Source organism: Procambarus clarkii, chromosome 9, assembly GCF_040958095.1.
Source record: "Procambarus clarkii isolate CNS0578487 chromosome 9, FALCON_Pclarkii_2.0, whole genome shotgun sequence".
Classification (NCBI taxonomy): Eukaryota; Metazoa; Arthropoda; class Malacostraca; order Decapoda; family Cambaridae; genus Procambarus; species Procambarus clarkii.
Genome location: NC_091158.1, coordinates 15677865 through 15704231, shown reverse-complemented (window position 1 = coordinate 15704231; position 26367 = coordinate 15677865). Strand labels below are relative to the sequence as shown.

Here is a 26367-nt window from a genome sequence, read left to right as displayed (position 1 = left end):
CGTGGGTGAAGCATTTACAGAGTTGTGATTCGAACAAAATTCGTCAGCGAAGCAATTGTTCCGGATATGTTCGAACGTCAGCAGTTGTGAGTCGTGTGTAAACCGCTTTTCATTCATAAACAGGGGGTTTGGCGGGTGGATGGAATCACTTTTGGATCTTTGTTTGGAGGACGGGCTGCCGTTTGATGTGTGTTTCGAATGAGAGGTCTGGTGTGAAGTCAAACCCCAGGTCTATTTCTGTGTTCGATTTTAGGAGACCGTCTGCCAAGATGCATTCATAATTTATTTACATATAGTGAAATCAAAATCTTTGTTCTTATATATAGGTTAATAGTATTACATATTAAAGTTCTATATATTGTTAGGCATAAGTTAGGTTAGGTGTTTAGGTTCTGTTGGCGATTATTTGTATTTGTAGTACGTGGGTGAAGCATTTATAGCGTTGTGATTCGAACAAAATTCGTCAGCGAAGCAATTGTTCCGAAAATGTTCGAACGTCATCAGTTGTAAACCTATTTCATTCATAAACATTGGGTTTGGCGGGTGCATGGAATGAACTTTAGTGGCCTTTGATTGGAGGGAACGGGATGTTATTTGAAGTACGCGGGTGAAGCATTCTCATCGCGTTGCGATGAGAACAGAGGTCGTCAGCGAAGCACTGTTCGAGAAATATTTTTTCATTAAAAAAAATACAGGGGGTGTGATTGCTGTATAAACGAACTTTTTATTCAGACTTTGTTGGTGAGAACGGGATGCACATTATAAGAGGGCGGAGTATCATAGCATCCAAGTTTTTGTTTCGAAGCTCCAGCCACTGATGACGTCACAAGACAGGTAGCCAAGCCATTTTATGTAAAACAATTATTATATCCTACAATAATAATTATCACTAAATTAACAAATTTAAATGCTTGAAAAGTTAACTTTTTGTGTAGATTAATGTTGCAACAGAATGGCATTAACGAGGTTGATGTCCTGAACACCGGAGATGATATTAAATTGGTGGAGCATTGAGCTGAACCCTTCGTGTGATTGGCTGTTGAGGCGAGTGTCAACAAAGAGTTTCTACCAATGAGATGCAAGCTCGGATATGCGTCCTTCAGCACAACAACCCGCCGTATGGGTTACTGTTGGCCTGTTGATAGTGCAATGTTCTACCAACAGATGCCACCAGTTGTATCTCGTGTGCTGCTTGCTGTTAGTTTGTTGATAGTGTAATTCTATCCCAACAGATGGCATCAGCTGTACCTTATGGGCTGCTGCTAACCTAACCTGTTGATAGTACGTTTTCCTGCACATAAGTGGCATCAGCTGTATTGATGGCATCAGCTGTATTGATGGCATCAGCTGTATTGATGGCATCAGCTGTATTGATGGCATCAGCTGTATTGATGGCATCAGCTGTATTGATGGCATCAGCTGTATTGATGGCATCAGCTGTATTGATGGCATCAGCTGTATTGATGGCATCAGCTGTATTGGTGTTGATTTAAGGGCGACGACGAACGAGGGATCAGGTGCGTCCGGGATGTGCTATTTATTACATTATTGTATTATATAGTGTTGAATATGACCGAAAGGGTAAAATTAATAATTCTAACACGAATCTTCTCAATATTTCTTATGTTTTTCTTCACTGTCGAGGGAAGTTGAAAAATTAACTTTCCAAAGTTTATTTTCACACTTTATTATGGTCTGACGCCTAGGGATGCGCTTCGCAAGGCAGTACTTACATTTTCAAAGACTAATTTACTATGATTGAAAAAGATTAAGCCACCCAAAAGGTGGCACGGGGATGAATAGCCCGTAAAATTGACTATGCATTTGCAAAGGCTTATATTATCTTTGGGTGAGGTAGTGCAGAACGTGAGGTGAACAAATGGATGAATGGCATAACATAAGGGATATTAATAGGGATTTACATGCATCAACATAATTCTGGCTATTAGGTAGAATCCCTTAATTGTTTCAAGCTTAGGTTAGACTTATATACAAATGAATTTGGGTGGTTATAAATAGGAGCTCCCGCTTATGGGTCAATGGGCCTTCTGCAGTTTCTTTGATTTTTATGTTCTTAAGTTCTTAATTCTGTCTCTGCCGGAAATCAAACTGGTCACTGAACTGTGAATCGTGGACGCTGATCACTCGGCTGCAAGACCCTATGTGTGTGTGTTTGTACTCACCTGTTGTACTTGCGGGGGTTGAGCTGTGGCTCTTTGGTCCCGCCTCTCAACCGTCAATCAACTGGTGTACAGGTTCCTGAGCCTACTGGGCTCTATCATATCTACATTTGAAACTGTGTATGGAGGCAGCCTCCACCACATCACTGCCTAATGCATTCCATCCGTTAACCCTGTGGCTCATTTGGGTACACAGTTTCCACCTGTGTCCCCTTGCTCGCGCACCGCCCGTGTTAAACCGTGTATCCTCATCTAACCTGTTAATTCCTCTGAGAATTTTGTAGGTTGTGATCATATCTCCCCTTACTCTTCTGTCTTCCAGTGTCGTGAGGTGAATGTGTGTGTGTGTGTGTGTCAGATGAGGGCGTAGGCTACCACAGGTGTCAAAGTTTAGATACTAGAAGTTTCCGGGAGTGGGCGGCAACGAAGCAGTTCTAAGAGATGTAAAAAAGCTATGGACACAATATGGGCGTGGGCGTGTCTGTGACAACAATGACGGGAGGAGCGTGGGCGGGCCAGGTCAGTGGAGCACCCGCGGCTCACACAGCTGGTCGTGTCTCCAGGTCGTCCTCCGATCAGGCATTGGTCGTACTCCGATCAATCTCGCGTCCTCCGGTCGTCTTCTGGCCAACTTGGGGTGGTTCACTGGCTAAGGGTCGTCCTTCCCTCAGGTCCGAGGTTCGAGTCGTTCTCCTAAATGGTAAGGTGAGTCGCCTGAAAACGTATAACTGTTCAATGTCACGAAACACACACACACACACACACACACACATTCACACACACCCACACACACCCACACACACATTTAATTTGATCTACACTTTGATCTTAGCCGTTAGGCCTAGAAGTGACCTGTACACCAGTTAACTAACGGCTGCGAGGCGGGACCAAAGAGCTGACTCACCCCCACCCCCCCGAAACCCCAATCATATGATTACACAAACTAGATCACAGAGAGAAGTGAGATAAACGACAAAATTCCATGAAACATATTCACAATAGAATCTGAGGACCTGGCAGAAGCAGGAGGTGCTTACACAATCTACAGGTCTGTAAACGCCTCATCGTTCCCCCCTTCCTTCTCCCTCTCAAACACCTCTGCCCTTCTCTACCTCTCATTCTACTCTCTGACTCCCTTCCCATCCCTCCCATCCCCTCCCTTCCCCATCTTCTCCCCCCGTCATCGTCCCCATCCCCCCCCCCTTCCCTTGTCCACACGCAAACTGCTAAAAATACCAACTTCCGGTTCCTGTTCCAGAGTTTGGATCAGAGAGTTGGTGGGTGAGTGTTGTGGTGTTACTGTGTTGTGGTGTTACTGTGTTGTGGTGTTACTGTGTTGTGGTGAGCTTTACCGTGTTGTCATCAGCATAACTATGTTGTGATTAGCATAACTGTGTTGTGGATTATTTTCCGTATACCAGGGGCCAGATTCACGAAGCAGTTACGCAAGAACTTACTAACCTGCACATCTTTTCTCAATCTTTGGCTTTGTTTACAATTATTAAACACTTAATGAGTTCCGAAGCACCAGGAAGCGGTTTATAACAATAACAACAGTTTATTAGGAAGTTGTCATGCTTGTAAACTCTTTAATATATGTAACCAAAACCGTCAAAGATTGAGGAAAGATGTACAGGTTCGTAAGTCCTTCACTAACTACTTGGTGAATCTGGCCCCAGGTCTTCCCTTGCGACGTAGTGTGTTGCGAGGAGCTTGTGGGAAAAACCTGCTGGGATTGATATAAGAGGAGACTACCAGGGACTTGTACTGAACTAAATTAAAAAATTACTGTCTGCAAATTAATTCAATTAAAATCTCTAGCTAGGGTTGTAAATCCTAAATCCTCTTTTCCTAATGACAAACTGTGGGCTGTAAGGGACAGGTGGGGTGAATGACTATGTTGATAGAAGTTCCAATCCACCTGTAGACAGGGATCTCACATCAGCTTGTATTTTATACAAGGATAAGATTTGATAAATTCAGTTATCTGACTGAACACTGGCTCTGTTTAAATCAGAGATTTAAACATACATAGTCTAACCTAGTACCATAACTTAACAGCCAATATGTACTTATACTATAAACAACAAATTAAATTGTAAAAGTATAATTAATGACCTTAAATGTAGTCTAAATACTTAACTAAGTACTAGATATTATATTCAATTAAATGTAACTATATGATAACTTATAAATAACTAAGCAAGCAATTGATAACTTAATTTATATATTCAAATATATATGCAGACATATTCACTTTATACAGTTAGCTTGACTGAATCTTTTCCAACGCTGTGGACACTTGTGAGGTTTTTACTTATTGAGGCTGAATTCTTTTCTGACAGAATGGACACTCATGAGGTTCAGTGCTTGGATAAGATTCACAGCTACACTACAATTTTAATAAACGTACCGATGTATGAGGCTTAGCCTCGCTTTTTAACCAACAGACAGATTTATTGGATATTAAAGTTACACAAGCATACAATTGGCCAATCATACACCAAATAACCCTCAATATACTTCTCTGCCAGTCGGGGTGCCTGTCTGACAAGTTTGCCAGACTGATTAACTCTCTCTTGTTGAGTTTAGGCACGATATTTTGCTACAGCGTTGCTGTATGATGATCTGGTAGCGTTGCTACGTGATTATCCTGCAGTTGCAGAAGAATGATTCGAGATAAAAGTTTATGAATGAAGGTGGAGGAAACCGCGTCACTGATCTCCACTATACACTCTATTTTATGTAATGTTCCAGGATTTTCCTTGTAGATATTGTCCAGGTACTCCCCCAGTTCTAGAGAGTATTCAATGGCGATAAAAATGTTAGATAAGGTGTCCTTGAGCTGGTAATGTTCGCTAAGGATCAGTCACTTGTTCACTCATTTGTAAACAAACGCGGAGTGCCCCTGGGCTTGTTGGTGGGCGCTTCACTCCCCCCCATCGCCCTACCATGCTCTCTGAGCACGGTAGCCTTCAATGAATATTGATTGATTATTTTTACAGTCTAGACTTATGATTAAGATAAGATGTGATTATAATATAATTAGATATAAGATTTAAAGATTATAAGTAGTATTTGAAAGTACCACTGAATCTTATTAAGGATTCGATTTTTAATCCTACCGGATGTTGAATCAATGTTCCAATAGTTTTTTAATTAAGAAGTCCTTCTAGAAGCTTCTGGATCCTTGAGAGATCATGTACAAAGTCACGTAGGCATCAAAAGGGCCCCTGTTGAGTACGTGTTCATGGTGCCATTGTCATCCAGGATCAAGCTATATAATGAATCTTTAAAGATTCATTATATGATTTTGATACAATTTAGATATGATTTTGATATGATTTAGATATGATATAGAAATTATACATTTCTTAGATGATTATTAGATATGGTGGGTAAAAATTTCCCACATCTTCCAGAGGGAGAGAACTGGCACAGAGTCCAATACTTAGGACAATAGTAACCATATGTATTTATTTACTCTCCATTGGATTGATAATACAAGTGCAGATTTTGCTTGCACTTTTCTGCTGCTGTCCGTTGTGGACGATTGTGTCTGTTAGGAGTCTGTGGGTCTTGTGGAGTTAGAGTGTCTTGAGGTCTCTCATGATCTAACTGCAGCTGGCTCACTGATTCCATGTGGATGAGTTTGTCCAATGTCTTCAGGGAAGTTGTTCCTTTAGACAGGATTTTGACTATTCTCAAAATCCCCTGACTATCTGGATGGACTGAGACAACTTTACCTAATGGCCAGTCAGCCCTAGGGCCATCACTGTCTACCAAGACAATATCGCCAGGTTGGAGATTAGATATATTATGTGGGACATTGGCCCCATAGTGATGTTCTCGTAGAGATGTAAGATATTCTTTTGTCCAAACATCATTCCATTTTTGGATTATGCTGGACAGATGCTTATACCCCTGAACCAACTCGCTCTGACCCACATATGAGGGATCTCTGATCTCATCATCCACTAGAGATGGTACTGGAGTCAGAAGTCTTCCATACATTAGATGGGCAGGACTTAATGGCTCATGTTGAGTAGGATCCTCAGACAAGTAAGTCAACGGCCGGTTATTCACCCTTGATTCTATTTCCGTGATTACTGTCTGGAGTTCTTGAAGATTGATTTTCTGACGGTGTAGAGATTTTCTCAAGGATCTTTTTACAGTTCCTATTAACCGTTCATAAAATCCTCCGTGCCATGGGGCTCTCGGAGGGATAAATTTCCATCTGCAATGACGCTGTTCCAGTGTGGAAGTAACTGCAGGATGGGAACAGATTTCCCGTAGACATGCTTCTCCAGCTACCAAGTTTGCTCCGTTATCTGAAATCATCAGCTTAGGGCATGATCGGCGTGCTGCGAATCTGCGGAAAGCTTGAATAAATGATTGAGCAGTCATATCGGGTGTTACCTCTAGATGTACTGCCCTAGTGGTAGCACAGGTGAACAGACAGATGTATGCCTTGATAGGTTGCTTATCTGCAGTCCCTGTTAGATATATTGCTCCTGTATAATCTACTCCTGTCGTTTCGAAAGGTTGTAGATGGACCACTCGTTCCTTTGGCAGGGGTGGTGGCCCTGGATAAGAGCAAGTTCTTGCATCGTACCTTCGGCATATCATGCAATTCTTCAAGATTGATTTGACTGACTGTCTTCCCTGAGGAATCCAGTACTGCTGTCTGATTTGTGTGAGTGTGTCTAACACTCCTCCATGTTTGATGATTTGTTGATGTGTATGCAACACAATCAACCTTGTGATCCAATGATTTTTTGGTAAAAGCCATGGATGCACGGTATCTAGATTGATATCTGCGTGTTTAAGTCTCCCTCCACAACGCAGAATGTTGTGATTTTCTTGGTCTATCCACAGACCGAGATTGTGTTTTAACTTATGCGGAAGATTTTCATAGTTATTCCCATAAGTTTCTCTCTGGGCTTGTCTTACCCAATAGAGAAGTGCATCTGGAAAAGTGTATTTTATACCTTTTTTCCTGAGATAATGAAACACGTTCTGTGTTACATTGATTAATTTGATGAGCGAGGAGTAACGAGTACAATCCAAGACTGATATTTGAGCTTGCTGCCTGGTGGTAGTTATGGTTTGTGTCGTAATGACGTGTGGCTTTTGTTCAGGCCAACTACCATTCACTAACCATCGAGGCCCATGAAACCAAATATCTGCCTTTGCAAACTGTTTAAATGTCATACCTCTTGATAAGAGATCAGCTGGATTATCCTTTGTTGGTACATGCAACAATTGAAAGCCTGCGGAAATTTCTTTAATTTCCGAGACGCGATTTTTTACATATGGAGTTGGACAGTTGTCGTTTCGTACCCATTGTAAGACAGCTTCATTGTCAGACCATATAATGACATCTTTGATGTTCATGGTAGACAAGACTTGTTTGATATGCACTGCTAAGCGTGTACCAGTTAGCAGTGCTGTTAGTTCCATCTGAGGCAAAGTCCTCTTTTTTAATGGAGCGACTCTGGCCTTAGAGGTGATAAGATATGATTGATTAGAAGTCACTAAGTAAGCACAAGCTCCAAAAGCTTTGGCTGACGAGTCTGCGAATACATGTAGTGATACTTCCTCATTTTCCTCGACTATGTGTCTCGGAAAGATTATCTTTTCAACTAAAGTTTGTTCTTGAGCCACTTCCATCCAAGCTTTTTGTAACTGGATTGGTAGTGGATCATCCCAACCAACCTTAGCCTTCCATGCTTGTTGCACCAATAAACGCCACTTGATTGTCAAAGGATTTAGTAGACCTAGTGGGTCGAATACTTTGCTAACTTGTGAAAGCAAATCCCTTTTTGTAGTGATGTTGTAATTTACTGGCACAGATTTGATCGATATTGTGTCCGAGATTAAATCCCAATCCATACCTAACACCTTTTGTGATTCTGGTACGTGATATTCAGGGTAATCTCTTGCTATTTGATTATTCAATGTTGCATTATTAGAGGCCCAAGATTGTAGTGGCATGTTGGCACCTTGTAGCTCCTTGTTAGCCTCTTGATATAATTGTAACAGTTCAGTAGTACTGTTAACTGTCCCTTGAAAATTATCTACATATAGATTTTGACTGATTTCAGTCTTACAGGGACTTGATGATTTCTTCAGATGAGTATCTAGAGTTGCTTGCAATAGAAATGGACTGCTTGTCGCGCCGAAAAGAACTGATGAGAATCTGAAAGTCACTACAGGACTATTGACATCTTCTGGGTTCTCTACCCATAGAAACTTAGTGAAGTCTCTATCTTCTTCTTGTAAGCCAACTCTTAGAAAGGCCTTACTTATATCTGCTGAATACGCGTATTTGTTAAGTCTAAACTTCAACAGTATGTCATACAATTTCTGAGTTAGACTTGGACCTGTTTGCAAACAATCATTTAGACTGGTTCCTTGGGGTCCAGATTTAGAGCTACAATTAAAAACTATCCGTAAAGGAGTTGTTTTTGATTCTCTCTTTACAGCCATGTGTGGTAAAAAATGGCCTGTTTGCTTATTGTCATGTTTCACGACTTCGATGAATTTATTCTTTAATTGTTGAGCAATAATCTCATGATAGAGTTTTAAATGCTCAGGCCTTTTTCTTAGCTTTGCTAGTTGCGATTTAAATTGACTATAAGCCATGTGATAATTGGTAGGTAAGGTTTTATGGTTGATTTTCCATGGTAGCCTTACCCAGTACTGTCCATCATAGTACTGTACAGTTTCTAAGTATTGATTATATGCACAGACATCATCAGGACTTGGTTGTTCAGGAATTATTCCTATGGCATCAAGTTCCCACAATTGAGGTACAGATTCTAATCCATCATCAATCATGTGGGGGATTTTAAGTGGTGACTGTTCTTTGCCTAGTCATGCCACTATTACAGTTTCTGTATGATGTGATTTTTCAGGAGTTGAAGGTTCAAGATCTAGTATAGGTCCTGTCATCAATATGCCTCCTGCTGATTTGAGTATATTCATACCCATAGATTCTTCTGATCCCAGAATGAATCGATGATAGTAGTCAGCTCCAATCAGGATTCCGATATCTCCTATGTAGTCAGAATCAAGCAGAGGATCTGCTAATTGTATTCCTTTTTCTTTTAGGAATTTAATTGTGGCTGTCAGACCAGTCACTTCCATTTCAGTAGGAATTTTATCAACTACTATGGCTTCTACTGTCCTTTGGGATGTACCTAGACAGACATTGAGTTTTACTACTGGAAAGGTTCTACGACCAGAATTAGTAAAAAACCCTGATATGGATGTAGATACTTGCTTTGAAGATTTAAGTTGTAAATCTTCTGCCATCTTTTTACTGATAAAGGTTTTCTGTGACCCTTGATCAAAAAAGCCTCTAGTTGGAATACAAATTCCTTGATTGCATAGTTCTAGCTGTGCAGTAGGCAATATGGCTGCTGTAACAATTTCTGTATCCAAGTCGTTGACATTGCTCATTACTGTACAGAATTGTACGGCTGTTGTGGTATTATCATCTTTGGGCTTTGCCTGAGATGCAGGTTGATTATTGGAAGTCTGTGATCTGGATTGAGTGTTAATATCACCACAGAGTGCTGTGTGATGTACACTTTTATGACAATATTGGCAGTTCTGCAATTGAGTGATACACTCACTAGTATCGTGCTTCCGTAGACAACGGATGCACCTGTTCAGAGATTTCAGTCGATCGATTCGACTGGCACGGCCTACATAAACTGTGCATTGATAAATGGTATGTGCTTCTTGACAGAATAAACATTTTGGGGCACTTGTAGCTCCTTTTGTCTTATCTGTCTTAGGAGCTTGGTTTCCTACAGTTCTGTTAACTGTGGGGGATATAGCATAAGAGCCAACATTATTCTGTTTCCACTTTGCAGAAGAGTTTTGTTGCCTTGATTTTTGACTGCCATTTTGGACATTTTTGTTTTTGTCCGTAGATTCACCTTTGGGGATTTTTTCTTGAGATCTAAGTTTTCCTCGGCTTCGTAATCTTTGTACGTAAGCTCGAAGTCCATCAATGATTTGGCTTTGTGATAAGATGTTGGTGTTATAATGAGTGCATAGGCTGTCTATGACCTCATTTGGAAGTTTCCTTTGAATGATTAACTTTATAAGCCACTCTGCATCACCTACAGGTACTTTTGTACTGAGGGCTTTGATGATTGATTCTATAGACAATCGAAATGATTGTAGTGACTCATAACTTTTATTTGGAGAGGGTAAATCCAATAATTTGTATGAGAGACGTGCAATTGCAGTCTCCTTATCACTGTAGTTATCTTGTAACAACTGTAAGGCATGGTCGTAATCATCATCTGTTAATGACAAATTAGCAATGACCTGCCTTGCCTCTCCCCGTAACTGGCCTTGCAAATATTGAAACTTTGTCGCCTTTTTGAGAGAGGGCTTGGAGTTTATTATAGAATCAAAGTGTCTCCAGAAGGTATCCCAATCGTCTTCATCCTTGCCCTCAAAATATGGTAATTGTACCTTTGGGAGCTCTGCGGCTATATGTGTGATAGTTGCATTGCTCTGTTGAGTGGATGAGCTCACATTGGATTGGGTTCCTGCTTGAGATATTTGTTTGATTAAAGGATCAAGTTGATCTTGGATTTTATCTTCATACATTGTCATTTCAGCGACAATTTCCTGAAGTTCCCTTCGGGTTAAATCTGCATTAGCCATTTCTGTTAGATAAATCTCTGCATGGCGTTTGATTTGTTCATACTTATCCACAGCTGCTTTTACTCTGGTATTCAGAATTATTAAATCAGGAGATGGTTGCCTAGCCAACTTTTGACATTTGTCAATCAGTTGAGTTAGGTGATTTTGCAGACCATTAAGTGTCCTCCTATTTCCTGTTTCAGCTGCTGGTGGAACACTGTCAGCCATTTTGACCTTTTCCGAGTTTTGGAGATTCCGAGATTTTTCTCTTTTTTCTGATAAATATGTATGATGTTAATGTATTTTGATAAATGAGCTTTCCTGTCTACTTAGGTAATGATTCCAAAGATCGTCCTTCATTTCCTCCCTGGAATCTGGTTGTAGCAGGTGTTCAATTATCAAAAGTACTGTAATAATTTAATTTGTGACCCGAATGCACGAATGCACCAAGTTGGTAAATCTTGTAATAATTTTTTAAAAATAGTAAATGGCACTATTTTTGCAAAGTTATTACAAAATCTGTTACCATAATAATTGTTAGATAAAATACAGTAGAATGTCTACTGGTTTTACCTGGAATAGGGTTTGATACAGTTGATTATAGATAGATTGTAATGAAATGCTCTTACAGTGATGATAACACTTTTTTAAAGAATATTATGTAATGAGCAGCTCTGAAAATCAGTAGATTAGAGATAATGCTAGATAATACACTTAAATATATATGTAATGTTACCACAATGAGGTAGATAATTGGTAATTTATGATTAAGATGCAGTTGTGTCTGTGACACTGATATACTTAATTACTGTGGTTTCTTAACACAAAACAGTATCAGTTTGTTATGAATGCTTACTAGTTAATGGATATGGTGGCTTAAGCCACTGCAAACAATATGTTTACTTAGATATATAGCTATGATAAATATTGGCTGATAGCTAGGTTAGGCTAGAATATGTAAGAATTATTCCAATGCAAAATCAAGAAGTTTCTTATGTATTTGGCACTGAAATATTCGATAAACGAATGATCATAAATATCTAGGTATAAAGGACCATTATTATCCGGTTCGAAGGACCATTAATGTGGGAAAAACCTGCTGGGATTGATATAAGAGGAGACTACCAGGGACTTGTACTGAACTAAATTAAAAAATTACTGTCTGCAAATTAATTCAATTAAAATCTCTAGCTAGGGTTGTAAATCCTAAATCCTCTTTTCCTAATGACAAACTGTGGGCTGTAAGGGACAGGTGGGGTGAATGACTATGTTGATAGAAGTTCCAATCCACCTGTAGACAGGGATCTCACATCAGCTTGTATTTTATACAAGGATAAGATTTGATAAATTCAGTTATCTGACTGAACACTGGCTCTGTTTAAATCAGAGATTTAAACATACATAGTCTAACCTAGTACCATAACTTAACAGCCAATATGTACTTATACTATAAACAACAAATTAAATTGTAAAAGTATAATTAATGACCTTAAATGTAGTCTAAATACTTAACTAAGTACTAGATATTATATTCAATTAAATGTAACTATATGATAACTTATAAATAACTAAGCAAGCAATTGATAACTTAATTTATATATTCAAATATATATGCAGACATATTCACTTTATACAGTTAGCTTGACTGAATCTTTTCCAACGCTGTGGACACTTGTGAGGTTTTTACTTATTGAGGCTGAATTCTTTTCTGACAGAATGGACACTCATGAGGTTCAGTGCTTGGATAAGATTCACAGCTACACTACAATTTTAATAAACGTACCGATGTATGAGGCTTAGCCTCGCTTTTTAACCAACAGACAGATTTATTGGATATTAAAGTTACACAAGCATACAATTGGCCAATCATACACCAAATAACCCTCAATATACTTCTCTGCCAGTCGGGGTGCCTGTCTGACAAGTTTGCCAGACTGATTAACTCTCTCTTGTTGAGTTTAGGCACGATATTTTGCTACAGCGTTGCTGTATGATGATCTGGTAGCGTTGCTACGTGATTATCCTGCAGTTGCAGAAGAATGATTCGAGATAAAAGTTTATGAATGAAGGTGGAGGAAACCGCGTCACTGATCTCCACTATACACTCTATTTTATGTAATGTTCCAGGATTTTCCTTGTAGATATTGTCCAGGTACTCCCCCAGTTCTAGAGAGTATTCAATGGCGATAAAAATGTTAGATAAGGTGTCCTTGAGCTGGTAATGTTCGCTAAGGATCAGTCACTTGTTCACTCATTTGTAAACAAACGCGGAGTGCCCCTGGGCTTGTTGGTGGGCGCTTCACTCCCCCCCATCGCCCTACCATGCTCTCTGAGCACGGTAGCCTTCAATGAATATTGATTGATTATTTTTACAGTCTAGACTTATGATTAAGATAAGATGTGATTATAATATAATTAGATATAAGATTTAAAGATTATAAGTAGTATTTGAAAGTACCACTGAATCTTATTAAGGATTCGATTTTTAATCCTACCGGATGTTGAATCAATGTTCCAATAGTTTTTTAATTAAGAAGTCCTTCTAGAAGCTTCTGGATCCTTGAGAGATCATGTACAAAGTCACGTAGGCATCAAAAGGGCCCCTGTTGAGTACGTGTTCATGGTGCCATTGTCATCCAGGATCAAGCTATATAATGAATCTTTAAAGATTCATTATATGATTTTGATACAATTTAGATATGATTTTGATATGATTTAGATATGATATAGAAATTATACATTTCTTAGATGATTATTAGATATGGTGGGTAAAAATTTCCCACAGAGCTGGGTGTTGTGCGGTTACCTGCTGTGTTCAGGTAATTATATTCATAATAATTATAATAATATAGTTGTTATTTGAATTATTATTATTATTAGAGCTGTGTATACCATGATAATAATAATAATAATAATAATGTTTCACTAGTCAGAGTTTACTGTGAAGTTACAATCGACTTGAGAATGGTCCAGGACGGACCGAAACGTCGTCGTCCCTTCAACTTCTAGTGTGTGGTCTGGTCAACCTACTGTGAAGTTTGCAAGCTAGAATTGCATCTTCTCAGTGGAGTTCTAATTTTAGCTGTGTGGGGGATTAGAAAACTTTATTGTATACCATTTTGTTTTGTTAGCCATTCGCTTACAAGATTTTTTTGTTTTAATTGTTGGTGATAGCCTATTGTGGTTGTCGGCCTATTGCCAAAATGCGTTCAATAATTTTGTGTATTTCGGGTAGTAAGATCGTCGAATATACTCTGTTCATTTGCGCAAAGAACATCTGTCTGGTTGTCACATAATATAACTACCTCTTGCTACCTCTTCTTTGGTAGTTTATTCTTTAGAAAGGGACTTCAAGAGAAGTGAAAAGTCGGATATGCACTTTTTTTCCTTGTAAAATACACAGTGAGAAGCAATGCAGACGAGGAGTCACAATAACGTGGCTGAAAAATGTTGACCAAACCACACACTAAGAAAGTGAAGGGACGACGACGTTTCGGTCCGTCCTGGACCATTCTGTATGTACTAGCTCTACCTATAAGTCTACCAATCCTTGTAAAAATTTATTGTATGTATGTACCTTACCTAAATAAAATTGTATTGTATTGTATTGTATTGTATTCTCAAGTCGATTGTGGTCTATCAAGTCGATCAAGTCCATTTTCACAATCAACTTGAGAATGGTCCAGGACGGACCGAAACGTCGTCGTCCCTTCACTTTCTAATATGTGGTTTGGTCAACAGTGAGAAACAATATCTCGGTACTGGAGAGTCACGGGTCTACGGAGGCGTAGGGAGAAGTACTGACAATATGAGTAGAGTGTTATTTACTTATCGGAAAGTTGTGGTTGTATTCCCCCGCCATCTTGCAGCTCCCTGCCGGCCATAGTGGATGTCTACGCTACACTGGAACCTCGAGGGAGAGACATGGAGGCGTCAGTGAGACCCTTGTTGATGCTGCTGATGATGTTGATGATGCTGGTGGTGATGGGGGCGCCGCCATCACCACCATCACCTTCAGTAACACCGCCACGCAAGGTCTCTGGTGAGTCAGACACTACTTCCATTCTCTCTCTCTCCCTCTCTCTCTCTCTCTCTCTCTCTCTCTCTCTCTCTCTCTCTCTCTCTCTCTCTCTGATATATTGTTAGAAAACTGTTCAACAGAGTAAGCATTCAACTCATGTATATCAGATATTAGCACGTGTATTGAAGTCACATGTTTATGTCATGGGTGTGAGTTGTGTGATGTGGGTGTGGCGTAGTTGTCAGGTGTATGTTAGCGCTACAAGCTTGTATTATGACTATATATGTATATGTAGACTGTGGCTACAGATGTGTGCTTGGTTCAGACACTGCTGTATAGTTGTGGCATAGATGTGCAGGCTCTGTTGTGGTTTGTGGGAAAAGTATAGAGGGCATGGACAGTCGGAAGATTACAGGTATGTGGTGGAAGTTAAGAGGTGCAAGTTACAGTTATCCTGTGCAGGCTACAGGAATATGGCGGCGAAACAGATGTGCCAGGTACAGGTGTGTCGTGTTTGTTCCTGCAGGTGTGGCGCTGCTGACAGCGGCGGCGAAGGGGAAGGCTGGACGGCTGGCCAATATCTTAAGACGTCCCGGAATCGACGTCAATTACTCAGAAAAGACAGGTAGTAAAGTATCCATTATCCCGTCCTGTTGCAGTCGTTTCATAAAAACTGTTGTCTCGTGGGAGGTAATAACTGCATTGTTTACTTAGCTTATTGCCTTTGCATTCTGTAATTACCTGAGGGCCACCATCTCTAGTGCCTCCTAACGGGGAATAGGAAGGCACTAGCTTGTTAAAGTTCCGCCTAGTATACCGTTATATACTTGTATCGTTTTGTATGGTAAATATATGAATGAGGTGAAAGACATGATCTTCATTTGTTTTAAGTTGGTTTATGGTGCATTTCCTTGTATGGGAAGGCTGGTATCGGGGATACACGGCGTTGATGTGGGCCGCGGCAAGGAACAGCTCACAGATGGTGGACTCCCTCCTCAACACGGGCGCAGACGTCAACAAGAAAAGCTACACCGGTATGTATTCCACTTCCCTACTCGAGGAAAAGAAGTTTGGCTCCATGGTTAGATAACTAATACCATTCGCATCCATGTTAATGCTTCAGGCTACTCTCGTTCAGTATCCACACCCTCCACTTACCACACCTCAACTGGTCACACCTCGTCTAACCACATCACCACTAACCACGCCACTAACAAGGCACTTTCCCCCCTTCCTGGACACAGACGTGACGGCGCTCTTCCTGGCAGCTAAGGAGGGCTTCCTGACGGTAGTACAGCAGCTGCTGAAGAAGGGAGCCAGACCTGATATACCTACGGCCCAAGGTGAATAATAAAAGTTGTGGTAGCAGCAACAGTAGTTGTGGTAGTAGTAACGGTAGTTGTGATAGTAGGAGGAGTAGTAGTAGTAGTTGGATAAGTTCTTTTCAAGTGATTAAGTGTTCGTAGACTATTTAGCAGCGTTACGTCTACCAACGAGATATAAATGCGAGACTATACAATAGTCTGATAGAAATGGAAATATATGACAGATTATTAATTGTTGGTTTTAAGACCTATCAACGTCAGGAAGGTTATTATTATACTTTAGTCCTGAAATATGTTCAGGACTAATTGATTGAATTAGGATTGAAGTTAACTCAGCGCATATTCAGTGAAGTATTACTCAGCGTATATTCAGTGAACACCCACTGAGTGAACACTTCACTAAGTATTAATGAAGTATTACTCAGTGTATATTCAGTGAAGTAAACTGAATAGGACTGAAGTAACCTTTCAGTGTATATACACCGAGGAAGCGGGATACACTTCTTTGTATATATAACACTTGTTTTGTCTTTATATTTGATCAGTTTAAACTATCTTGTAGAGCCTAAGCGTCGTCCGCTCGGATACGATGTACGCATGCGTGGGCCTGAGCGTCGTCTGCTGGGCCACCATGTACGCCTGCGCGAGGATCTTCTGCGCCGAGTCGACGTCTGGATGCCTCCTCCGCCTGGGAACCGCTTGATCACGTTCCGTTTTGCGATTTGGATTTGATGCTCTTCAACGGTCCAGTATGTACGATGCCTGGCGCACTTATCGCCTTGGGTCACGGGATTGTTTTTTCCGTGTTCTGGCTGGTTCTCCCGGCGGGGTGACGGTGTCCGGCGCCGGCTTGGCCGAAAGGTGCCGGGAGTTGGTGGGTCTTGGTGGGCTCCTGGTATTTCCTCAGCCGTGGTGGGCGGCTGGCTTCTGCTTTGCCGGGGGGCACTGGATGACCTTTGCGTACTAGCTGGGGCCGAGTTTTTGGGTTTGCTACCCAGTGTTCTCTGTGTGGGGCGGGGCCGGTGCTTGTCACCCTGAGGGACTCCTGGAGCTCCCCAATCATCTGCCTGTCTGCGTTTCTTTGCCGCGAGGCATATGAAACCAGTGATTGGCGTCACTTGTTTCGCGATTAGGCTTGGCGTTTCACCTTTCCGGGCTTCACGATTAATGTCGGAAAATCCGACACCATTTAATATATCATACAGATAATAGCTGTATTACCAACAAGTTACCCATAGAAAACGTAACTTGTAGTGGAATTACCGTCTATAGAAAACGGGATATCATCACCACATACTATTATAATTCACCAGCTATTCTGCTGGGAATTATTCTTAAATACATAAGTCTTTGGACTTTACCATCATAAAAACATCTTATATAAATTAACTTAATTATCAATATTAAAGTAGAGTAAATGTGACCCTTCTATCACTTTCTGACATGTGGACAAAGTAGGCCAGGCGTCAGGGGGAAGGAGGGCAGCCATTGTTGTGTCACCTCCGAGACGTGTGGAGCGAGTTCGGCTCCTATCATTCTGGACAATGTCGGCCAGTAACGTCAATAGAATGGAGTGTTAAACAGCCATTGTTTATATTGAGACCAGAGGCTCACACGGGAGCAAATACGGCTCCTGTTAATTTTACTTGGACGTAGTGTTATGGAAACCAAAGGTACCATCTCCAACACGATGTCTACAATTCAAGTTAAGTCTATCCGAAACCCGTTTATCATTCATTTATGGCCATTAATGTCAGGATATAGGGTGACCCGGTTAGATCGCGAAATCGCCTCATACTAAAGGTAATTAAGCCAGGTCTTCAATGTTCTGTATAGTGTTTTCTCTGATATAGCTTGTCATATATAGGATTCTGGCTTCACAGCTAGCGCACTTTTGACAGGTCAAGACGAGGAAGGAAGATTTGTGCACCAGTTACTGGGTGATATGGAAGCTACCTCAAAGAGGATAATTTGGTGTCTACACCCTAGTTATACCTGGTGGACTAACCTGCTGTACTATAAGATAAGGAACCTTTTCAATGTATGTAGTTACTGTAGTTTGATTGGCTGCATACATATAAATATAAACCCCCCTAATGTGTAGAGGATCGATTTGTGAGATTATGAGATTATTGCAGAAATACAGTCCACTTATTATTATACAAATTGCTATCGAAGTATATAAATTAACGTAAATATAAATTCATATAAATTAAATAAATATAAAACTCACAAGTCGGTCCCCATATTATTTGGTCATCTTCGAACCGGATGACGGATTATTTGATCCTTTGAACCCACATTTGGTCATCTTAGTACCGGATGAACCAGTTAACCAGTGGATTCATTAAATATACTAGTGCAGTGTTATTTAAACAAAGCCAGCCAGTCATAGACAGCGGCGTTGCCTCGTGGGAGCTCAGGAGCCTCCCTCAGCCCAGTTCAGCTTCGTCAGCGGTTTCATGCACACCCACAGATATTTGGTGGCGTGTTATTTCGTGAAATGACAGCGCTAATATAGAAGCCAGCCTAATTAGTGACTGTGTCTTCGCGATATTGTTCACGGATTTCGTGGTGTTACATTTCGCGAGAGATTATCCACGAATTTTGTGGACTTTATTTCGCGAGGTCACTAATAACATTTAATACTTCTAGATAATATTAGAAGTTTCATAGAGGCTAATTAAGAGGCTATTAACAATAATTGTGTATATTATTTCTCCAAAATAGAGAATTATTTAATATATATTGCACTAGTGATCACAGTATAATATTTACTAATTGCCAACCCACAACAGGGTAGGATATTACCATTGACTAGTTGAACTATTATTGTTCATCCTAGTCCCATTATTACTATAGTCAGTTGTACTATATTCAACAACCTAACACCATTAATGAATGGTGCAGACCCTATTTTGGGTGTAATTTTTATCAACTCGAGTTGAGTTGTATATATAATAATTTACTTATGATCATTACACCTTTGAGTGATTAATTAGTGTCTCTACCATCCTAGGGTGATATAGAAGAGCTAACCTAAAGGTACTTCCAGTGACACTGGTTTATCACTCAAATCATTAGTGTGTATGATTGTGTATATATAATGTGTATTAATTTTAAGTGCTAACCTCTAGTAGAGGTAGGATTATTGCCTAGTGAGTTCAGAATTTACCCTAGGCTACCATTAGTGTTTGTTCAGTATTATGAGCAGCCCAAGTACAAGTCCCACAAGGCTTCACCAACGAGCCAGTATGGATAATGCAGGGAGAATGAAAAGAACCCTTGCAGGTCTTAAAGGCCACTTAACAAAACAGATCAAGAAATGTGAAGATTTGTCACAACAATCAACAGTTGATTATGCTGACCTGGAAAGCTATTATCAAGCAGCTGCAGGTAAATTTGAGCAAATCAAATGCCAAATGGCTGTCCTTGTGGGGACAGACTACTACCATCAATTCATCGGTAGCCCTACTAAATATCAGGGTATAACCATGTTAAACTCTGCAGGAGGTAAATTACTCTCAGGCCCAGTATCAAGCCTGAGGAGACCTATGCCTGCAGATAAACAACACCAATAGAAACTAAATTTGTCAGCTGATTATATTTCTCCAGTAGCATTATACTAAGGAGATTACAGCTGACTATACCAACAGAGGTTGATGTTAGTATCATCATTTAAAGCTGGAGATGAGTTCATGAGGCCTCAGTGGCAAATCAGTGAACAGTAGCCTAAAACAGCTACAAGTCACTGCGACCAATGTCACTGAACCCACTGCAGTCTCAGAACCATACTTTGCTTTAATGATGAGCTATTCAATCTTCTGAATCAATTAACTAATTAAACCCCAATAAATCTGATGACTGATTTGATACATTTATTATTTAATCAAGATGTATTCCATGGGCCTCAGTGTTTATATATCAGTGACCAGTTACCTGAAGAAACTTCAAGTTATATCTAATGTCACTGATCTCACTGCAGTCCCTGAATCATACTTGACTGTAGTACTTGATCACTTCCAGTCTTCTGGGTTAAATAATATGTAATAAGGCTTGAATATTAGCCTTTCAAGAGTTGACAGGGAAATGAAATCGCATTAGACTTCTAACCCCTGCAACTCTAGTACGGGACATCCGTCCTGTACGAACAGACGCACAAATGTGTGATTACTAACTACTAACATCAAATTAATCAAATAATTCGAAGGAGGAGTATCGGTGTTCGTCTGTTCTAAAGAGGACTTCGACCCGTGAGCAGCCCCCTGGGGAATTATGTCGGAAAATCCGACACCATTTAATATATCATACAGATAATAGCTGTATTACCAACAAGTTACCCATAGAAAACGTAACTTGTAGTGGAATTACCGTCTATAGAAAACGGGATATCATCACCACATACTATTATAATTCACCAGCTATTCTGCTGGGAATTATTCTTAAATACATAAGTCTTTGGACTTTACCATCATAAAAACATCTTATATAAATTAACTTAATTATCAATATTAAAGTAGAGTAAATGTGACCCTTCTATCACTTTCTGACATGTGGACAAAGTAGGCCAGGCGTCAGGGGGAAGGAGGGCAGCCATTGTTGTGTCACCTCCGAGACGTGTGGAGCGAGTTCGGCTCCTATCATTCTGGACAATGTCGGCCAGTAACGTCAATAGAATGGAGTGTTAAACAGCCATTGTTTATATTGAGACCAGAGGCTCACACGGGAGCAAATACGGCTCCTGTTAATTTTACTTGGACGTAGTGTTATGGAAACCAAAGGTACCATCTCCAACACGATGTCTACAATTCAAGTTAAGTCTATCCGAAACCCGTTTATCATTCATTTATGGCCATTAATGTCAGGATATAGGGTGACCCGGTTAGATCGCGAAATCGCCTCATACTAAAGGTAATTAAGCCAGGTCTTCAATGTTCTGTATAGTGTTTTCTCTGATATAGCTTGTCATATATAGGATTCTGGCTTCACAGCTAGCGCACTTTTGACAGGTCAAGACGAGGAAGGAAGATTTGTGCACCAGTTACTGGGTGATATGGAAGCTACCTCAAAGAGGATAATTTGGTGTCTACACCCTAGTTATACCTGGTGGACTAACCTGCTGTACTATAAGATAAGGAACCTTTTCAATGTATGTAGTTACTGTAGTTTGATTGGCTGCATACATATAAATATAAACCCCCCTAATGTGTAGAGGATCGATTTGTGAGATTATAAGATTATTGCAGAAATACAGTCCACTTATCATTATACAAATTGCTATCGAAGTATATAAATTAACGTAAATATAAATCCATATAAATTAAATAAATATAAATCTCACAGGTCGGTTCCCACAATTAACCCTACACGAGTGCGCCGGGGCGCATCCGATCCCACGATCGTCGTCGCCCCTAAATCAACAACAACAACAACAACTTCTTTCATAGTTAAGAGCATCAAAATAAATTTATCACAAAACCATTACCAAACAACCCGAAGCGTCGCATTTTTGGCATTCAACAATTTGATAAGAGTTTAATTAGAGGAGACTTCAATGCGCGCAAGAAATGATCAGAAGCCCTGAACCAGTAAGGCTATAGTGAGGAACCTTCTTAAAGCCCATCCTTCATGGTGGTGATCATGGTAACTGTTGTTGCAGCAGTCGTAGCTAGCTCTGGTTGGAGGAGCAGTGGTATCCGAGACGCCAGTAGTAGCAGTAGTATTAGAAGCATTATTAATAGTTCGCAGTAGTAATAGTAAGAGTAGTAGTAATAGTAGTAGTAATAGTAATAGAATTAATTATGGTAGTATTTGTTGAAGTAGCAGCGGAAGGGATAGCAGTAGTAGCAACGTTAGCAGCGTTAAGCTGATGATAATAAATAATTTAGTTAATATTATAATCATTATTATTATTATTGTCACGGAGCTGTGATCGCTAGATTGTTTCATGTATGTTGGTTTGTCATGTATGTATACACCTACATGACATAACTACTGGCAGGTATTCCCCTAATGACCTCAAGATGTATTTATTGCTTATCTCAATAAACATACTTGAACTAATGACCTCAATACTGCCCCGTTTCACCCCTAATTCACCCTCTCCAGGTTTCACTGCCCTGCTCTATGCCACCTGGAACGGCCACCTGCGGGTAGTGGAGGAGCTGCTCGCTTACAAGGCCAACCCCAACTATCAGACGCACACCAGCAGTGAGTAGAACCCTTGTACTTGAACTTCCCACCACCAGGGGTGCTTGTACTACTCATAGTGTGTTAGTACAACCGAAAGGGTATTTGTGGGGGGTAGAAATAGCCTAAGCTACTCTATCCCTTTGAGATGTATTTATTGCTTATCTCAATAAACATACTTGAACTTGAACTTGAAGGGTATTTGTGCTACTTACAAATTTGTAAAATATTTGTGGGTTTAAGATCTGTCAACCTCCCTAGGGAGTTATTAAGACGTCCATAAGTGCTTATAATAACCATTCAGCAAGTTTAATTGAGTCCTGAACACAACGAGAAGATGAATATGCTTCTGGGTGCTTGTCCTTAAGACCTTTCAACTGCTGGAGGGTAATTAAGGTCGCGACATAAGGTGTTTTACGAACTAGCAAGTATACTTTAGGTCCCTCAACATAGTCCAGGACTAATTTAAACTCTTAGTGTATTTATACACACCAGCAAACAAGCTACTCTTCTCGGTTACGTTACTCATATGCGTGATCGCGTTACTCAGGTATGAGGTCGCGTTACTGAGGTACGAGGTCGCGTTACTCAGGTACGAGGTCACGTTACTGAGGTACGAGGTCACGTTATTCAGGTACGAGGCCGCGTTACTCGGGTACAAGGTCGCGTTACTCGGGTACGAGGTCGCGTTACTCAGATACGAGGTCGCGTTACTGAGGTACGAGGTCGCGTTACTCGGGTACAAAGTCGCGTTACTCAGGTATGAAATCAAATTACTCAAAAAGTGTGTGATTGTTCCTTCAGAATACTTCGCGCTGTACCTGGCAACGACGCGAGGCGACGCTCGACTGGTAACACTGCTGCTAGGGGCGGGCGCCGACCCCAACCTCCACACCTCCTGGGGTATGTACCTCGACGCTCCCCCCTCTTCCCCAACCTCACCCACCCCTCACCAGCACCCCCTCTCACTCCCCAACACCTTCCCCCCACCAACTCCCTTACTCATTTTACCTTTCACAGCTTCTTATGGGTTCCCTCGAAACCTCACAAGCTGACGTACGTAAACTCACAAACTGTCTCCCAACCTCATGAAGGCTCTCTCTCTCTCTCTCTCTCTCTCTCTCTCTCTCTCTCTCTCTCTCTCTCTCTCTCTCTCTCTCTCTCTCTCTCTCTCTCTCTCTCTCTCTCTCTCTCTCTCTTGTCCTCATAAGTGTATGTGTTCGCGTGTGTGTGCGTGTGCGTGCTCACTAACTGGTTGTGCACACACCCACACAGGGGTGACGGCGCTGCAGACGGCGGCGGTGTGGGGTCGGGTGAATATCGCCGGCTTGCTGCTGGGAGCCGGGGCGCTGCCGGACCTCGCCAACTCTCACGGTCCGTCTCATTAGAGTATTGTAATCCTACACCTGTTATCTTGCACACTCTAGCATCATCATACGGACGTTCTCATCATCCACAGTGTGTATATATATATTTATCATCCTATTCGATATATTATACATAAATTTGTATATATAGACTGTCTGATCATTTTAATTGTATTATCATCCGCTCTGTAATCATCTACGTTGTGTTTTCTTCCTGTCTGGCTTATCATCCGAATTAAGTTGTCATTCAGAGTTCCAGATAATGGAATCATGCAGTGTTATCATCCAGATAGTGGAATTATGCAGAGTTATCATCCAAACAGTGGAATTATGCAGTGTTTTCATCCAATACTATTATCCAAATAGTGGTATCATCCACACAGTGATATCATTCAGTGTTATCATCCAGTATTATCATCCACAGGACAAACTCCGCTGATGACGGCAGCGGTGTACGGGGAGCATCAGATGGTCGACATCCTCGTGGAATCAGGAGCAAATCTCGACCTTCAGGATGAAGCTGGTGAGTATGTCATTATATTGCAGGGGGCCTTGAAGAGGAGGGGCGTAGTTGTGTAGAGGGGTTAAAGGAGGGGAGAAATGGGGGAGAAATGGGGGAGAGGGGAAAAGTCGTCAGGTTAGAGGGAAGGAAGGAAGGGGTCATATTGGGGACACAAAGCCATCACATTAATCTAAGTCATGTGTGTTTGAGAGTACCCGAGAACCTGCGTTCGAATCGTTTTAATGACTCCTACTGATTATTATTATAGCTTGATGTTAATGCTTTCTCAATATTGCCAATGCAACAATGACGTGCCTCAGGCAACACGGCGCTAATATGGGCCAGTAGACGAGGCAACGACGACGTTATTCCAGCGTTGTTGAGGGCTGGTGCTGACGTCACCATTCACGATAATAACAGTAAGTTTTGGCGGGAATAATGAATATTGTTATTATCATCATTGCTGGGATTCTATGTTTATATTGAATTGTTATTATTACAGTGTTAATAATGTTTACCGACAATATTGCAAATGGGAAATACAAATCACATTACAGTAAGTCTGTACTAATTGTAACTTCACAGCAATGGCTGCAAATATTGTTCATACAAGTACATGAATCTGGGTCTAAACTAGCTTCCTGTCGTCACTAGTCATATGACACTAGTCACATGTCGTCACTAACCACATGTCACAAGCTGTATGTTGTTATATTCCAGAGAGAACAGCTATGCAGTGGGCGGCCAGGCGAGGTCACGCCAGGTCAGTTAATCAGCTGCTCAAGTTCTGCTCAGACCTCGCGTTCAACACCACCTTGCTTAAGATGGGTATGTTGTGTGTGTGTGAGAGAGAGAGAGAGAGAGAGAGAGAGAGAGAGAGAGAGAGAGAGAGAGAGAGAGAGAGAGAGAGAGAGAGAGAGAGAGAGAGAGAGAGAGTATGTTTACCTATATTCCAGTCATTGTTAACGTACTTAACTTTTCCAGGTGAGTGTGCGTTCTCTGAGTCTCCGTCAACATGCTATTCTGCCCTCTCCCCTACCTCCTGTGGAAGGGGTGCTCCTCCACCCCGTCTCCCTCAAACAACGACTCCAGCTCCCCAGCCATCCTCACCAACATCTCCCCCACCGTCACCCCCTACAGAACCTCATCAACCTCCTCTAGGAACCTCAACGGAGGCCCTCCACAATGAAGCCCCAACAACTGGGGGTCTTCTCACAGCAAGCACACCAACAGCCCAGACTCTGACCACAGCAAGGATTCCAGAAATCCTGCCGCGCAAGCTTCTTCGGACCCATTTCGAGGATAGGGCACTGTCCACGGCACTGTCCACGGCACTGCCCACGGCACTGGCCCCCTCGCCCCAGATGCCATGCTCCTCTGCAGCCACGCCAACGGTTCCACTCAAGGTTGTCCTTAGCATTGCCATCATTCTGAGTCTCTGATAATCAATTTCAAACCATTGGAATCAGGAGTTGACTACTCTCTCTGTCTCCAATTTAATTTCCATCAACTTGTCAAAGAACTCTCAAGTTGGTCAGGTCAGTAACTCTTTACTAAGTTCATATTAATGCTTAGAGACGAAATTATTATACTAAATGTTCTTAGTCCTCTTCTGATCAATTATTCTGAAAGGAGCTACCCCTTGACATTTGGTGTAACCGTTCGTTAATGTCCTAACGGAAGGGAATGGGAACCCGCGTCCCGGCCTGGGTGTTTGCCGTGGTTGCCATCATGGTTGCCGTCGTTATTGAGGCAACATTCCTTGTCACACACTAGATGCCTCTCTCTCCGATGTGCTGGATAACTCCTCCAAGCTTCAGATAACCTGGGCTAAGACTCGTCAAGCATTTACGCAACCATTTACGAAACCTGTGGAGGCGATGAGTCACAATAACGTGGCTAAAGTATGATGACCAGACCACACACTAGAATGTGATGGGACGACGACGTTTCGGTCCGTCCTGGACCAATCTCAAGTCGATTCTAAACTACGAAACCTGAATATCTTGTGTTAATTATGACGGCTTTGCTTACATTATATATATATATATATATATATATATTTATATATATATATATATATATATATATATATATATATATATATATA

The 26367-nt window shown here is 41.1% G+C and overlaps 1 protein-coding gene across 1 annotated transcript; it reads left to right on the top strand.

The window, feature by feature from the left end:
* The first annotated feature begins 2234 nt into the window (after positions 1-2234).
* On the top strand, positions 2235-26279 carry LOC123766207 (ankyrin repeat domain-containing protein 29). The gene is made up of 12 exons (XM_045755175.2): positions 2235-2885; positions 14723-14895; positions 15401-15499; positions 15798-15908; positions 16119-16217; positions 22308-22409; positions 23193-23291; positions 23664-23762; positions 24180-24278; positions 24578-24676; positions 24978-25085; positions 25242-26279. Exons 1-12 carry the CDS (start codon positions 2878-2880, stop codon positions 25697-25699), a joined length of 1554 nt encoding a protein of 517 aa, XP_045611131.2. The 5' UTR covers positions 2235-2877; the 3' UTR covers positions 25700-26279.
* The last annotated feature ends 88 nt before the right edge of the window (positions 26280-26367 follow it).